The 16,509-nt window shown below is 39.0% G+C and overlaps 6 protein-coding genes across 6 annotated transcripts; 3 read left to right on the forward strand and 3 right to left on the reverse strand.

The window, feature by feature from the left end:
• Window positions 1-107: 107 nt before the first annotated feature.
• Window positions 108-2,075, reverse strand: ZRG17 (Zn(2+) transporter ZRG17; the record flags this gene model as incomplete). Its single annotated transcript, XM_446710.1, has 1 exon — window positions 108-2,075. One exon carries the CDS (start codon window positions 2,073-2,075, stop codon window positions 108-110), a length of 1,968 nt encoding a protein of 655 aa, XP_446710.1.
• A 686-nt stretch (window positions 2,076-2,761) lies between these two features.
• Window positions 2,762-3,712, reverse strand: ILT1 (Ilt1p; the record flags this gene model as incomplete). The annotated part of the gene is made up of 1 exon (XM_446711.1): window positions 2,762-3,712. The coding sequence occupies one exon, from the start codon at window positions 3,710-3,712 to the stop codon at window positions 2,762-2,764; it is 951 nt and encodes a 316-aa protein (XP_446711.1).
• A 943-nt stretch (window positions 3,713-4,655) lies between these two features.
• RLI1 (Fe-S cluster-binding ribosome biosynthesis protein) lies at window positions 4,656-6,479 on the reverse strand (the record flags this gene model as incomplete). Its single annotated transcript, XM_446712.1, has 1 exon — window positions 4,656-6,479. One exon carries the CDS (start codon window positions 6,477-6,479, stop codon window positions 4,656-4,658), a length of 1,824 nt encoding a protein of 607 aa, XP_446712.1.
• Window positions 6,480-7,506: 1,027 nt separating this feature from the next.
• UBC13 (E2 ubiquitin-conjugating protein UBC13) lies at window positions 7,507-7,956 on the forward strand (the record flags this gene model as incomplete). The annotated part of the gene is made up of 1 exon (XM_446713.1): window positions 7,507-7,956. The coding sequence occupies one exon, from the start codon at window positions 7,507-7,509 to the stop codon at window positions 7,954-7,956; it is 450 nt and encodes a 149-aa protein (XP_446713.1).
• A 1,073-nt stretch (window positions 7,957-9,029) lies between these two features.
• Window positions 9,030-13,766, forward strand: DNF2 (aminophospholipid-translocating P4-type ATPase DNF2; the record flags this gene model as incomplete). The annotated part of the gene is made up of 1 exon (XM_446714.1): window positions 9,030-13,766. One exon carries the CDS (start codon window positions 9,030-9,032, stop codon window positions 13,764-13,766), a length of 4,737 nt encoding a protein of 1,578 aa, XP_446714.1.
• An 850-nt stretch (window positions 13,767-14,616) lies between these two features.
• GIS1 (histone demethylase GIS1) lies at window positions 14,617-16,494 on the forward strand (the record flags this gene model as incomplete). The annotated part of the gene is made up of 1 exon (XM_446715.1): window positions 14,617-16,494. One exon carries the CDS (start codon window positions 14,617-14,619, stop codon window positions 16,492-16,494), a length of 1,878 nt encoding a protein of 625 aa, XP_446715.1.
• Between the last annotated feature and the right edge of the window lie 15 nt (window positions 16,495-16,509).

Genomic DNA, 16,509 nt, shown 5'->3' on the forward strand with positions numbered 1-16,509 from the left:
GAAACTCTGCAATTACATAAAGTTTCATCAATTTTTTTAATACAGTACATTGCATTTTATGATAATTCTATATTATTAATGCTAAGTTGAACTAAATTGAATATCTACTACAAACGCTCTATTTCAATAGTTGTTTCTGATCCAGGCAGTATAGACTTTATGCATTTATCAAAAGCTAGCCTGAAGTGTAGCTCTTCATCATTAGAAGCACCTCTCATGTTAACCTTCATCAAGACCACGTACAAGTTGAAATTTACCTTTGTGACTATTAAATCTTGATATTCTAGTTTACACTTTGCTTTATATTCAGGGAGATTTTCAAGTTTTTCAAATATTGCTGACTTAAACTTGGATGCATCATGCTCAATTACTGTCTTGTGTTCATGTAATATACCAAACATCTTTTTTATCCTAGAGCCGCTCGTTTTATCGTCAATTTCTTGAAAGGCATTTAAAGTATTGGATCTGTTCCTTCTTAGGGACGATATTCTCTCACTAACCGTTTCTTGTGTTGATGCTGTCGAATTTTCTTCATCTTTATCAATGAGTGCTAGTGGAGGTAATGACGTTGTTGAAAGCCCCATCAATAAAATGACACCAGTCCATTCAGCGATCTTAAGACCATGGAGCAAGATAAAGAATGCTATAGCAATTGTAGCTATATAATCTGAAAAATTGTAAAACTGATTAGCAAGCACTGGATATACCATCAGATAGAAACCATAAGATATGGTAATTAAAGGATTTTTTGTTTTCAGTTTACTGTTTGTATTGGAATAATAAATCTTGTAAAGGGATAATGTGGATAAAGCAATGCTCACTAAAAGTGTCAGATACCAGGTAGAATAATCTGACCCAACTAGAGTAAAAGGTTCAGAACTACCATGGTGGGAATGAGGTATCGATTGTTCTATATCCGAGTGAGTGTCTGAAGAGTGATCTCTAGTTTCAACCAGCAAAACTATAGACTCTTCGATTATGTGGAAAACTAGATCTAATCCAACAAAACATAATGATACTGCAAGACCAAAACTTAGTAAGACATCAACTCTATTCAAGCCAAATGGGAAAGTTATAGTGCCTGTAGACCATACTTGAAACTGAGATAAATTCTCAACTAGTATAGTTACTAATGCACCAATTATATCATATGCAATGAAGTGAGAAAATGTAATGAAGTTGGTCCAGTTGTTTTTTCTGCCTAGATAGAAAACGGCTATGCAAAGAATAAATTGGCTAAGAGAGATAATTAGCTGTATGTGCGCTTTTGGCCAGGGTAAATTTTTTATCAGGTCTTCGCTATCTGGTATAGGTAATGATTTCGAGATATTAAGTGGTATTTTGACTTCTGGTTCTTGGAAAAAATTCATAGATACAGAAGAATGCTTATATCTGTGACCTTTACGAAACGAAGCCCTAGAGGAAGAAGAAGGTGGAGTTTGATGGGATCCATTAGGCAATTGCGGTTTGATTGGGGCAGAGGAAAAGTTGAATGGAGAATCTAGCATCATGCTAGATCTTTTCCCTGGGGGGCCTACCTTAAGATGATTATGTTCCGGTGATGATGGTCTTACTGGAGACCTATTTCTCGAAGTTGGTGGTGCAAGTTTTGTACCGGGAATGTACTTCAGGGAGTTTCTTCGGCTCTCTCCTTGGACTGGCGTCTTAGTTACATTGTTGCCAGGATGAAATGCTTGTTCATTTGTAGTAGTAGTATTATTTCCACCAAAAGTAAATGTAGGGTTATATATCAAACTGGAGCTAGAGTTGTTACCATCACGTTGTGAGTACATCGAATTTGGTCTCGCAAAAGTAGGGGACATCAGTAAGGATCTAGCTTTTATCCTGCTTCTACCTGGTCCGGTACTTGTACCCAGTGCTTCAGTATTGTTGTTAATACTATTCCCAGCCTTCGATGCAGAGTCTGACAAGGATATGTCATCAGCAGCTTCACCATATGGAGTCTTGTACAATTGGTCAGAAAATTGTGAAGAAGCTTCCTCACGTATGGGATTCATCACTGGTGTAGACAATGGGTCAACGCCATTGGATGTGCTGTGTTCAGAGTTGCTCATTCGGTGTTGAGATTTAGCAGAAGAGAAAAGTTCAAAAATGAGTGTTTATCTTTTTGTGCTTGTGTGTAATTATTGCTTCGTAACCTATACGGTACAACAAACGGTATTTATTCTTTGTAAATTCTAATAGAAACTTTAAAATCTCTATGAAAGGATAAAGGAAGATGAAGTATGATGGAAGATCAAGTTGGCCTGGGACAATTGATGTTGTGCTTTGCTGAAACACAGGCTGAGATAGCTGACAGTAACGATGTGTTGACGTTAAATTCTTGGCATTTCATCGATTCCATCAGTTAAGAATTCTTCAGGCCCTGCGATTTTTGATTTTCGCTGGCCCACCAGAAAAAATGATCGACCATCTGTAACAATGTATAGAAAACACAAAATATTATATGTACTGCGAATGAAGTAAAAATAATTATAGTGGACGATTTATTTTAGACATGTCAATATATAAGATTATAGTATCTATTCTATAGATGCAAAAATAATGTAAAGTTGATAGACAATTCAACATCAAAATTAATAAAGCTAGGGAGAGTTAGAAAAAAAAAAATAAAATAAAACAATAACATAAGAATATGGTTTGTAGGAATCCGACAGAAAATCAAAGAATCATTAAAAGAAAGTACAGGTTTTGTAGCATGCAGAAAGAGTTTGAAAAAATCAATTTAGAAGGATAGTTGTTAGAGTTCAACATTGTGATACACTTGCTCTGGTCTTTGCATAACTACACCGTGCACGGCGTGTACTTTCTGTGAGAATCTTTCCATGTGCGATGGTCTTCTTTCTAGATCGTAGTCGAAGCTGGAAACATCATCTCTTGGTTCGTCTGTTTCGTTAACTTCTTCTGTTTTTGAGAACATTGCATCGTGGCCCATCTTATTCTTGGACAATGAACCATCCTTCTCGTCGTATTGGGTATCCTTGACTGATTTCTCCTCGCTGACAGCGTCAGTCTCTTCTGGATCGTGGTTGCCGAACCACTTAAATCTGCAACACCAGATGAAGTGTGACAAGAAGATACCCAATTCCAACCCAGCAATCACGGAGTACAAGATGATACCCATCGTGTCCATGTTACCAACCACAACACTGATGATAGACAGCCAAGCACCTAGGGAGTCAATGAACAAGAAGATGAAATTGATACCAACCACACGACCATTTCTCTTGGCTAATTCAAAGTATGGAGGTAGAAGGCCGATAGCCAGCAGAACGGTAGCAATAATACCGAAAATTAGGTCGGGCCAAGTAATACCTCTGGAGTACAAAGGACGTAGCCACAGGATGAAGCCAACCTCCATGCCGATGTCAACAACGATGATCCCAACCACAATGGCAACAATCTTACGCACAGCAAGACTGCATGGCGGGTAGTAGCAACTCTGCACAAACGAGATACCGCAGAAAAACATGAACAAGTGGGGCTGGATTTGCAACACCACATTACCCTTACTAACACAGAAGTATATGGCAAAGGGGATACCGGAGACAACCCACAAGAACATCATTAGCGGTGGCAGACCAGTACAGTCCTTCCGTCTCCAGTTGTAGATGATCTGTGGAATAAGCTGGACACACCAGCACACCGTGGCAATCGTAGCCAACGTAGTAGCAGCACCTTCAGAAATCATTGGTGTTATTTGTTGTTCACTTTGATGTTATCTGTATATCTGTATTCGAGAATCAGTGTCTATGCCTGCAATGCCATCGAGAGCGTGTTGCTTTATATATGTTTTCTACAAAGAAGAGTCAGAGCTTATTATCAAATTTTCAGCTTCCGAAGGGACCTTGAGTCACTCCCACGGGGTTATTGTGCGATGCCCTCTGGCCCTCCCATTATCCAATCCATTAGTACCCGTGGTGTTGCCCATCCAACCCAGAAGACCCCGCAGCCATAAGAATTGCTTTTTTTCCTTCAAAATTCTATTTCTCATCTTCCCTTCCCTTCCCTCTGCCCCCCCAACCCTACGCGATTTCTCTCGGGGTTCATCATAACTTATCTGTCTCATAACAGCTCCGTCGGCCCTTCATCCCCTGCATGCCCCTCTGCGAAAAGTAGATCGGCATCTTCCCCCGTCGGAATCTGTGCAGTTTGCCTAATAAGACTGGGAAGGGCAGTGTGAGAAGTTCCCTACTGCTGTTTCTTAGCATATAAAATGGAGGGTCTGCTATGTCGCTAATGGAAGTCTCTTGCTGCGACCTTCTAGCACTCTGTTCTTGGTCCCCTCCATCCCTAGGGGCCCATCTAACGCTTTCTAACATCCCGACGGTCAGTAAATTGGTTGGCAGAAATTTATTAATTGCTTATGTAGTCTAAGTTAGTGGTGCGGGGATTTCTGGGAGGTTGCTGACTCTGACCCCACCAGTATTCATCTCCGTCGGATACTTGTGGGCTGTTGTGACAGGTCGCTCTTACTGCCGACGGAGATATTTTTTTCATTTGACACATTTCCAATAGCTGAGCACTGTCTAATGACACATATTGTATAATGATTGGATTACTTTAAATAAAATACACTGTATGTACTAATAAATAGAATTAAAAGGAAGTGGGGCAGTGGTGGAGGGAGGGGACTAGACACCGTTGCTGTCCAGGAAGAAGTAGTTACCGGACAGTTTCTGTTCTTTGTCCATTTGGGAGTCCAGCTTGTTGATTCTTGGTCTGAAGGAGTTTGGATCCCTTCTGAAGGTGACGTTCAGGTTCTTCAAGAACCTGTTACAACCGGTCAGTAGGGACTCTGGAGCCGTGGCGGTTGTGTTTTGGGATGGGGTACCGTCGAAGACAATGACCTTGTCGGCCAAGTAAGTGGCCATGATGAAATCGTGCTCGACAATGAACGCGGTCTTCTTGTTGTGTAGGATGAATCTTCTGATGACCTTGGAACAGATAATACGCTGTTCGGAATCCAAGTAAGCGGAAGGCTCGTCGATCAGGTAGATGTCGGCAGGGATACCCAGAGACAGCACGATGGCGACTCTTTGCAATTCACCACCGGACAAGTGCTTGACTTCTTGGTCGATGATGTCATCGATCTTTAGTGGCTTGACCACATCGGTCTGGAATTGTGGGTTTAGGAATTGGGCTCTGATCTTCTTGAAGAACAGTTGTCTGACGGTACCTGGGAACTTTGGTGCGATGGTTTGAGGCTTCATGGAGACGTTCAACTTTGGAACAGAAGTACCGTCATCGGCTGGGATAGCACCGGCCAACAACTTGATCAAAGTGGTCTTACCAGTACCGTTTTCACCCATCATCACCAGGATTTCAGAGTCAGAGAACTCACCGGATTGGACGTTCAATGTGAAATCACCTTGTGTACGCTTCATGTCTGGGTAGGAGTAAGCACGCGTAGCATCAACGATGATGTCAGCTGCAGAGTCGGCGATCCTGAATTGCAGAGCTTCAGTTCTAAATCTCATGTTTTCGGATGGAATGTGACCATCCAAGAAAATGTTGATACCTTCTCTAACAGAGGATGGCAAAGTGACAACACCGTATACAGATGGAACACCGTAAAGAATACAGACGAAATCAGATAAGTAATCTAGCACAGACAAATCGTGCTCGACTGCAATGACATATTTGGATGGTTCTAGTAAGGATCTGATGATCAAAGCAGCGTTCAGACGTTGCTTGACATCCAGATAGGAGGATGGTTCATCGAACATGTAAACATCAGCATCTTGGACACATGACATAGCAATGGCAAATCTTTGCAGTTCACCACCAGATAGCAGGCCAATTTCTCTATTCAGCAGGTGGTCAAGTTGTAAAGTCTTGATGTATTGTTTAACTGTGTCTTGTGGCTTTTCCATTCTTAATTTCAAAAGTTCACCGACTTTTTGTACTGGACCCTTGATAGCTCTTGGCAAGTTGTCAACGTATTGAGGCTTGATAATGGCCTTGATGTCATCTTCCAGCATCTTTGTGAAGTAGTTTTGCAACTCGGAACCACGGAAGTACTTGATAATCTCTTGCCATTCTGGAGGGTCATCGAAACGGCCCAGGTTAGGCTTTTGCTTACCGGCTAGAATCTTTAGAGCAGTAGACTTACCAATACCGTTGGTACCCACCAGACCTAGCACTTGGCCAGGTCTTGGAGTTGGTAATCTGTGCAGCTTGAAACTGTTAGCGGAGTAACGATGTGTAACGTGGCTCTCCAAGTTGGTTGGCAGGTTGATAATAGTGATGGCATCGAATGGACACTTCTTCACACAGATACCACAACCGATACATAGCACTTCGGAGATGAAGGCGATCTTGGATGTTGGAGTCACTTCAATACAAAGCTTACCGGTCTTGACCACTGGACAGGATCTCTTACATTCCTGACGACATTTCTTAGGCTTACATCTATCCGCGTTCACCACGGCGATACGACTTCCTTTATCACTCATGTTCTCAATAAATAGTTGTGTATAATGGTTTTCCTTTGTCCTATAAGGTTGCCTGGATTTGAGAGAATCTTATTATTATTATTTTTTGTTTTGCAAGTTATGCTTATAATGAAAGGAAGAGAATAAATAATAGTTTTTTGAAGCACTTGATCCCAGAGAGTCTCGGTATTTAATTTTTAAATATAATCAAAAAAAACAGCTAAAACTGTATTCGTATTTGTATTACTATATTATTGATTATTAAACTCACTGAGGGCATCGCAAAACAATCGCAGTGATAAATTTCACTAAAACAAGTGAAAAATTTTTCATTAGGACTCCAGTCAAATACCAGTAGAGAATCACCAAAAGGCTAGTAAAATGGAAGCTGTATTACGTTGTTGAAGATAATACGACATCAAGAACACTAAAGTGTCATATGACCACACTCGTCTCTGCTCATAAGAACCCAGTGTTCAACCCGAGAAGTCCCCACACTTAGTAATGGGCATCCTATTGGTTCATAGCCAGGGTGGAAATCCCACTTATATATCCTGGTTATGTTAATCATTAAACAATCTTCGTCTCTGCAGAAACGGTTCTGTGTGCGCACCAGTTGCGTACCAATGCACGCCTTCTAATCCAACATTATAGCACAAGACATGGAAATGCCATCGATGAGGTCTTGCGGCAAGAGACAACCATAGAACTATAGAACTATAGCCATTTCTGCAAGCGGGGAGGCATAATAATATGTTTACCCGGCTAATATCATGTGCACTTTACGTATATGTAGATGTAGTTCATGTGATGTGTTTCGTATATACATACACTGTCTTCAGAAGGAGTCCCGGGAAAAGGAAAAAAGCAACGGAGCAGAGGGGTGCTCGCACTCAGGGATATAAAGTGTTAATCGAGCAATAAGTAGCTGTGGAAACGCCGTTGGATAGGGTGGAAGACATTTCTTGGGTCCCTATTTGATAAGTGTAAGTGGGGGATACGAACAGAAGCATAGCAAGTTTGTTTTTTTTTCTCTACCAATTTAAGTATGGCATCTTTACCTAAGAGGATTATAAAAGAGACCGAGAGGCTGGTTAGCGACCCGGTTCCCGGCATCACAGCTGAACCTCACGAGGACAACCTGAGGTACTTCGACGTCACCATCGAAGGCCCATCCCAGTCCCCATATGAGAAAGGTATATTCAAGCTAGAGCTGTATTTGCCCGAGGACTACCCTATGGAGGCGCCCAAGGTGAGGTTTTTGACCAAGATATACCACCCAAACATCGACAGGCTGGGCCGTATCTGCCTGGACGTGCTGAAAACCAACTGGTCGCCCGCGCTACAGATAAGGACGGTACTGCTGTCCATCCAAGCGCTTCTGGCAAGCCCAAACCCGAACGACCCCTTAGCCAACGACGTCGCAGAGGACTGGATCAAGGACGAAGCTAAAGCCAAGCAAACTGCAAAAGAGTGGACTGCACAATACGCAAAATAGAACTGGCACGGCAAAAAAAACTACCATAATCTAATATACTCATACATAAGGCTATATTATAAATTAGTATAAATAAGAACTATACGATAATGCATCGGCTGTTAAATTCCCCAGACTTTATGCAGAACCCAATAGAGTATACCACACACATACACTCTCCATCGAGCTCCACCCTCACGTGTCGGACACGAAAGACTCTCTTGAATAGGGAAAGGACGCGAAAAGTTTCTGGCCTTGTAAGCAATTAGCCAAATATAGTGTTCAGTGAGTGCGGACGGTATCGATGCATTTTAATGATAGTTACAACTTCTTCACATGTCCATTAAAATGCAGCAGTGCATGAATCAGTGGCGTGCTTTGTTGCTACAAGGCCCTGCAACCTACATCTCCTTTTCTCCTATCTTATCTTAAGATAACTTCTTTAAATCCGCTTCTCTACACCATAATCTGTGCGATTCCTACTGTCCAAGCTCTTCTATCTATATATTCCAAAGCTAGTGCCAGTGTGTGTGAGTGGGAGAAGCAAAAAAAAAAGAAAGAAAAAACTGGGAAGAAAATGGTAACTCGTTTCTCGAGAAAGGCGTAAATCACCACATGCAGGCGAAATCTGGTGAAAATGAAAAAAGCACAGATGTATTGGCCTACTCTATCAGGATAAAGTCTTGACTGCGAAGAGTACGTTGCGGACGGACGGGTAAGGAAAGTGGTAGTTGTGCAACAAATCTGTCTATGGGATGGGAAAGGGGTGGAGGAGGGAATGGTGTTAAGTAATTCTTGTCAAAGGTGATGCGATGGTGAACGGACGCGGGCGATGTCCGCTTGGGAATTGCAACACGTAAGCTCTGTGCCCATGGTTGGCGATATGGAGTCAAGAGAGAAGGAGAAGGGGAAGAAAAAAAATTTGTTGGGGGAAAAGAAAGATGATCCCACTTTGAAATATATTTATGATCCATAGATATTTTATAAAGCCACTATAAGATAAAACAAATCAAAGATTCTTTATACGTGAAGCAAAAGCTCCGAGAACTGCAAAAGGAAGGCCCAACTGAATAGAATTGAAAACATCAGTACACATGCCGTCAAGGTCGCCATTTGAAGATGGTGTAGGCGGTAAGGAGCCGATAAGTTCGCCGTTCGATGATAGCAATCGGTTTCAGGACGTTGAGATGGTGCCGATGGAGGAAGACGTGAAGGATACAAACACCACTGTGTATGATGAGTTCGGGGATGGTCCATACAAGGAAGAGGATGATATGGACGATGATTATTCCATGGAGCCTACCCCCATTGTAGGGCGAAGCGATAATGGTCAGTTTAACGATGATAACAGAGTGCTTATGTTTGGTCCGGATGATCTAGAGAGAAGGGCCCAACCTGGCAAGAACAGGGAAAGCAAGAGTGGAGATCAGATCAAAAGACTGAGATGGGGTACACAGCGCAGGAGGAAATCTTTTAAGAGATACGACATAGGCAGATCAAAGACTTTGAAATGGGCCAAGAAGAATATTCAGGACCCTTTAGAAGAACTAATTGGTAATGAAAATGAAGCTACGGATGAAACGGGTATGCGTAATAAAGCTGATGAACTGAGGAACATCTATTTCAACCAGCCGTTGCCGCAAGATATGTTGGATGAGGATAACAAACCCTTGGCCAACTATCCTAGAAATAAGATCAGAACTACGAAATACACTCCGCTTACTTTCTTGCCAAAAAATATTTTGTTACAATTCCACAATTTTGCGAACATATATTTCTTGATTCTAATTATTTTGGGTGCTTTCCAGATTTTTGGTGTCACTAACCCAGGTTTCTCTGCTGTGCCTTTGATTGTTATTATTATTATCACTGCAATTAAAGATGGTATCGAGGATTCAAGAAGAACAGTATTAGATTTGGAAGTCAACAACACTAAGACTCACGTCTTAACTGGAATTGAGAACTATAACGTCTCTGCTGATGATATCTCATTGTGGAGAAGATTCAAGAAAGCTAACTCAAGAATAATAGCTAGTTTTGTTCAGGTATGTAGAGAAACCTTGACAAAGAAAGGACGGTTGGAAAAAGCCCAAAGGAAACGTCAAATGGCAAATCACAAGAAAAACCTGAACAGGAAGTTTAGAAACTCTTTGAACTCTTATAGAAGTAATCGTATGTCTCGTGACGTGAGACCTTCGATGGACTTCAGGCCCTCTACGGATATCAATGGTTACCAACAGAATGAAGACACATTAATAAATAAGACTTTACCAACGGACATGGAATGGAGATTCTCCAAAGACTACTGGAAAAATGTGAAAGTAGGTGATATCGTTAGAATTCATAACAATGAGGAGATTCCCGCTGATATTATTTTACTATCTACTTCCGACTCTGACGGAGCGTGTTATGTCGAAACAAAAAACTTAGATGGAGAGACAAATCTAAAAGTTAGGCAATCCATGAAATGCACTTCTGATATCAGGAGTTCGATTGATATTGCTCGGACAAGATTTTGGATAGAGAGTGAAGGTCCACATGCAAATTTGTATTCCTACCAAGGTAACTTTAGGTGGAACAGTTTAGAAGATAATCAATTAAAGAATGAACCTGTTAATATCAACAACTTGTTGCTTCGTGGTTGCACTTTGAGAAATACTAAATGGGCTATGGGTGTCGTAGCATTTACTGGTGATGATACTAAAATCATGTTGAATGCTGGTGTAACTCCGACTAAGAAATCTAGAATATCTAAAGAACTAAACTTATCCGTTTTGTTTAACTTTGCATTGTTATTCGTTCTGTGTTTCATTGCTGGTTTGTACAACGGTATCTATCATAATAAGCATCCGAGATCAAGAGACTTTTTTGACTTCGGTACAGGGACCGGTGGTTCCGCTACAAGTGGTTTTGTTTCGTTTTGGGTTGCAGTTATCTTGTATCAATCTTTGGTCCCTATTTCTCTGTACATTTCCGTCGAAATCATCAAAACAGCTCAGGCTATATTTATATACCTTGATGTTATGATGTACAATGAAAAGTTAGATTATCCATGCACACCTAAATCTTGGAATATCTCTGATGATCTCGGTCAAATTGAGTATATTTTCTCAGATAAGACAGGGACATTAACCCAGAATGTTATGGAATTTAAGAAGTGTACGATAAATGGTGTGTCTTATGGTAGGGCTTACACTGAAGCTTTGGCCGGTTTGAGAAAAAGGCAAGGTGTAGACGTTGCTCATGAAAGTAAGATTGAGAAGGAAGGCATTAAGAGAGATAGAGAGGAAATGATTAATAAGTTACAAAACCTCGCCAAAAATTCACAATTTTATGAAGATGAAGTCACATTTGTCTCTAAGGAATTTGTTGACGATTTGACAGGTGGATCTGGTAGCGTCCAACAAAAGTCATGTCAGCATTTCATGCTTGCATTGGCTCTTTGTCATTCTGTGTTGACAGAGCCAAGTAAAGAAGATCCTGCTAAATTGGAAATAAAAGCACAATCACCAGATGAAGCAGCGCTTGTAACTACAGCCAGAGACATGGGTTTTAGTTTCCTAAAAAAAACTAAGGAAGGTATGGTATTGGAAGTCCAAGGAATTGAAAAAGAATTCCAGATTCTAAATATATTAGAATTTAATTCTTCTAGAAAGAGGATGAGTTGTATTGTAAAAATTCCAGGTGATGATGCTAATGGTAAACCAAAGGCCTTGTTGATTTGTAAAGGTGCTGATTCAGTTATATATTCTAGGTTGGATAAGACTGGTCTAAATGAAGAATCTCTGTTGGAAAAAACTGCTCTCCATCTTGAACAATATGCTACTGAAGGTCTAAGAACACTGTGTTTGGCTCAAAGAGAGCTGTCCTGGGAAGAGTATGAGCGTTGGAATAAGAAATATGATATTGCAGCTGCTGCTGTTGTTGATAGAGAAGAGGAATTAGAAAAAGTTTCTGATGAGATTGAAAGACATTTGATACTTTTGGGTGGTACAGCAATAGAAGATCGTCTACAAGATGGTGTTCCTGATTCTATTGCATTGCTAGGTGAGGCTGGTATTAAATTGTGGGTTTTGACCGGTGACAAGGTCGAGACAGCTATTAATATTGGTTTTTCATGTAATCTGCTGAATAACGATATGGAACTACTAGTTATCAAAACGACAGGCCCTGATGTTGAGGATTTAGGCGCTACACCTAAAGATATTGTTGATACATTGATTTCGCAATATCTACATGATAAGTTCGGAATGGCAGGATCTGAGGAGGAACTAAAGAAGGCAAAAGCTGAACATGACATACCTAGAGGTGAATTTGCCGTCATTATTGATGGTGAAGCCCTGAAGTATGCACTATCTACTGAAGACATGAAACGTAAGTTTCTTTTGCTTTGTAAGAATTGTAAATCTGTTCTCTGTTGTCGTGTATCTCCGGCACAGAAGGCTGCTGTTGTTAAACTTGTCAAAAACACATTGGATGTCATGACTCTTGCTATTGGTGATGGATCTAATGATGTCGCCATGATTCAATCTGCTAATATTGGTGTCGGTATTGCTGGTGAAGAAGGTAGACAAGCAGTTATGTCATCAGATTATGCAATTGGTCAATTCAGGTACTTGACTAGATTGCTTCTGGTACATGGAAAATGGTGTTATAAAAGATTGGCTGAAATGATCCCACAGTTTTTTTACAAGAACATGATTTTCACGTTGGCTCTGTTTTGGTTCGGAATTTATAACGATTATGATGGATCTTATTTGTTTGAATATACTTACCTGACATTTTACAATTTGGCTTTCACTTCTATTCCAGTTATTTTACTGGGTATTTTCGATCAGGACGTTAGTGATACCATATCCTTGGTATTCCCACAACTTTATAGAGTTGGTATACTGAGAAAGGAATGGAGTCAAACGAAATTTTTGTGGTACATGCTGGACGGGTTATATCAATCAGTTATAGCCTTTTTCTTCCCTTACTTGCTTTACCGCCGTCACATGATAGTTACAAGTAATGGTTTAGGATTAGATCACCGTTATTACGTTGGTGTGCCTGTAACAGCAATTGCATGTATTTCCTGTAATCTTTACATTCTAATTCAGCAAAAGCACTGGGATGTGTTCTGTTCATTTTTTGTTGGTGTTTCTATCATGATTTTCTTTACATGGACCGGTATTTGGTCAAGTGCTTCTAGAAGCAATGAATTTTATCATGGTGCTGCTAGAGTGTTTGGCACCCCCACTTTCTGGGCAGTGTTGTTTGTTGGTATTATGTTCTGTTTGCTGCCTCGTTTTACTTTAGATGTTTTCAAGCGTTACTTCTATCCTAAGGATATTGATATTATTAGGGAGATGTGGAGTCGGGGTGACTTTGATTCATTCCCTAAGAAGTACGATCCTACTGACCCGGAGGTTCATAAGATTGCTATGTCTGATATTCGTGTGTTTTCTGGCGCAGAATCTAAGGAGTTCAATTCTAATTCCAATACGAGTAGCTCATCCAGTGAAGATATTTTGTCTGAAGAAATTCCTCTGGAACTTGGAAAAGGTATGAATGATTCAGGCAAGAAAAGTGAATATGAGTCTGGTGTTGGTGATGAGATCTTGAAATATTATCTCGGTAAGGACTCTAATAGAAACACAATACTCACAGACAATCAAAAGAGACTTTCTACATACTCTAGAGCAAGTAATAGAACCTCGTTGGATCGCACCAGAGAAGATATGCTGGCCACCAACCAACTCGATACACGCTTTTCTGTAGAAAGAGCGAGAGCTTCTCTTGAACTTCCTGGTATTACTCACGCTGAAAATTTATTGAATTCGAACTAATTGAAATGTTGGTTGTCCTTACTATGAATTGTAACTTATCATATCAATACGCGATGTATTGTGTGATATATATTGAATTGCCGATAATGATTTAAAGCCCAAAATGTGAATACTGGTTTTGAACCTTTGCTTTGTTATTATTTTTCTGTTTTTATTTGTTTTTTTTTTCAATTCTATTACTTTTTGGCCCTTCGAGGAGTTAATTTTCAAGTCCTGGTGCTTCATGGGTTCCATTTATTGCATATTATAGTCTTTTTTTTATTCAGACATTTTTAAACTGACTCTCGTTACTGTATATTAATATTTTATATTCTCTATCAGGTTGTATATTATCCAAGAGCAACTAATGATCGATATGATTATTATTTCATTTCTTTAATCTAATATCTATTTATGGTACTCTTTTTGTTTGCTTTTTAAATGAACATATTCACTTACAAAATATGCTGAATACTATATCCGGCAAAAAGTTGGCAAATTTTAGTATGGGTGAATTATCTGACGTTAGATAGTGATAGATTTGAATGCTATTGCATCTGTGAGTTTCTATATTCTTTCGATAGAGTGAATAAATTTAAACTGTAAAAGGGAATTTAGCTATTCCTATTTTTGTGGTTGTATATGGTATAGAAACAATATGACTCAATAATTGAGGAAAATACGTTTCTTAACTGGAAGTATTCTAAACTTGACAAGGAATTAATCTAGATAAAAATCTGCAATGGCGTTACCAGTGTTCGCACTTATGTCCTTATTATTCTGGATGTACTCAAATCAGACAACTGCTAAAAAATATAATAAAACTGTATAATAATATTAATACAAAAAAAAAAATCTTAAATAATAACATATGGAGAACTTTAATACGCTGGAAGATGAGTTTCTCGAACAATCACTACATCATCATGATAATTTTGAGGATATGATAAAAAATAATATTCAAATATATGAAAAAAGTCCTGTTATGAAAGTCAGGCTGCTGGACAGTTACATATTTGATAAATTTGGTGAAATTTATGATACCGAGTTTATTACTACAGTATTTCAGCATGTGATTGGTGAGGATGTGCCAAATATTGTTGAAGTTCCGAAAGAAATAGATTATCATTTTTGGATCGATATGATGGATCAAGGAAAGCGCTCAAAGAAAAAATGCTCAACAAGTGGTATTCTCGACTTTGGCATGAGCTTGTCAGTAGCAGAGAATTTTTCATTTGTTGAAATCCCAGCAGTTACAAAAAAATTGGAAAACATATTTTGGGAGCATCAATATGCATACACTTCCTACTATTCATCATTAATTTTAGACAAAACAGTACCTCAGAATGAAATAAATAAAGAGTTGTATGATCTGGAATATATTTTGTCTTCTGAAAGGCCAGACTGCAAAGAGAAAATAAAGTTATGTTGTTTTGGAACGCAGATTCCATGGAGGATAGACACTGTCAATCAATATCATCTAATATTTAATTTATTTGGGACGCCAATTCAATGGTATATTGTTGAAGGGTGTAATAGAGATTCATTAATTAGTTATTTAAAAAAGCTTGAGCCAAAGGGATCAGAGACCTGCAATGCTTTCTATATACATAAGAAGTATTGTTTTGGTCCGGATTTTCTTGAAAGAGCCAATATTCCTTATAAAACCATGGTACAGGAATCAGGTAAATTATTTATTTCCAAACCTGGAACATGTTTCTTCGTTTTTCATTATGGATATTCTATTGTTATGGAGAAAACAATAAAATGTGATCAAACCATTTTTACCGCCCAGCATGTATTCCCAGCTTTATGTACTTGTGGGAAATTCGATCAAACTAATACAGTATTTGACCAGATCTTATCTTCAAATTCAGACATATATGGACATTTTAATGAGAATTTGAATCAGCAATTTCATATGTCACAGGACAATGGATTGGAACACTATTGGCTATCGAGTGAAAATAATAAATATTGGACTAGCCAAGTGAAGACATTACTAAATAAATCAAGTAATTCAGAAAACTTTGAAACGAATTCGCCTGAAACTAGGCTATGTGTATCAACACCACCAACAGATATGACTAAATCATTAACACCTCATGACATAAAACTAGCAAATTCAATACCAGAGTTCATAAAAAGACAACTTGAAACAATGAAACCGATTTACAAGGAAAAGGTAACAGATGATAAAGAAGTCATATACTGGTTAGCATCTGACCTTGACTACTATCACAACTCTGAATGTGAAGATATGGTACTTTTTTCAACTAAGCCCAAGAGAAAATGTGTGAAGAGAGGCAAATATCCTAACAAATCTAGAAAACCCTTGAAGTTTAAGATAAGATACTTTCAGACAAAAATTCAAACAAACACAAAATCTACTTTTCCAGTTGCGAAGAAGCTCAGATTACTACCTCAACCATCTGGATTTTCATTATTAGTTCCTGAAGAAACATTTCTTTCAGATGATGAAAGTTCGAAGAACGTGGAAAGCTTGGGACAAATATTCAACTCTAAAATCCGTTATTCAGATGGGTTCAAATATTTTTATTGTGAAATATGTGATCATAACTTCCCGTCATCTTATCACTTAATTAGACATAGAAACTCAGTTCACTCGGCAGAAAAACCATATAACTGTCCTATCTGTTCTAAAGGGTTCAAAAGAAAGGACCATGTTAGTCAGCACTTGAAGAAGAAAACTCCCTGTCGACAGAAACATTATTCATTATCTATTTAAATAATACCAATGTGA

This window comes from Nakaseomyces glabratus, chromosome G (assembly GCF_010111755.1).
Source record: "Nakaseomyces glabratus chromosome G, complete sequence".
Classification (NCBI taxonomy): domain Eukaryota; kingdom Fungi; phylum Ascomycota; class Saccharomycetes; order Saccharomycetales; family Saccharomycetaceae; genus Nakaseomyces; species Nakaseomyces glabratus.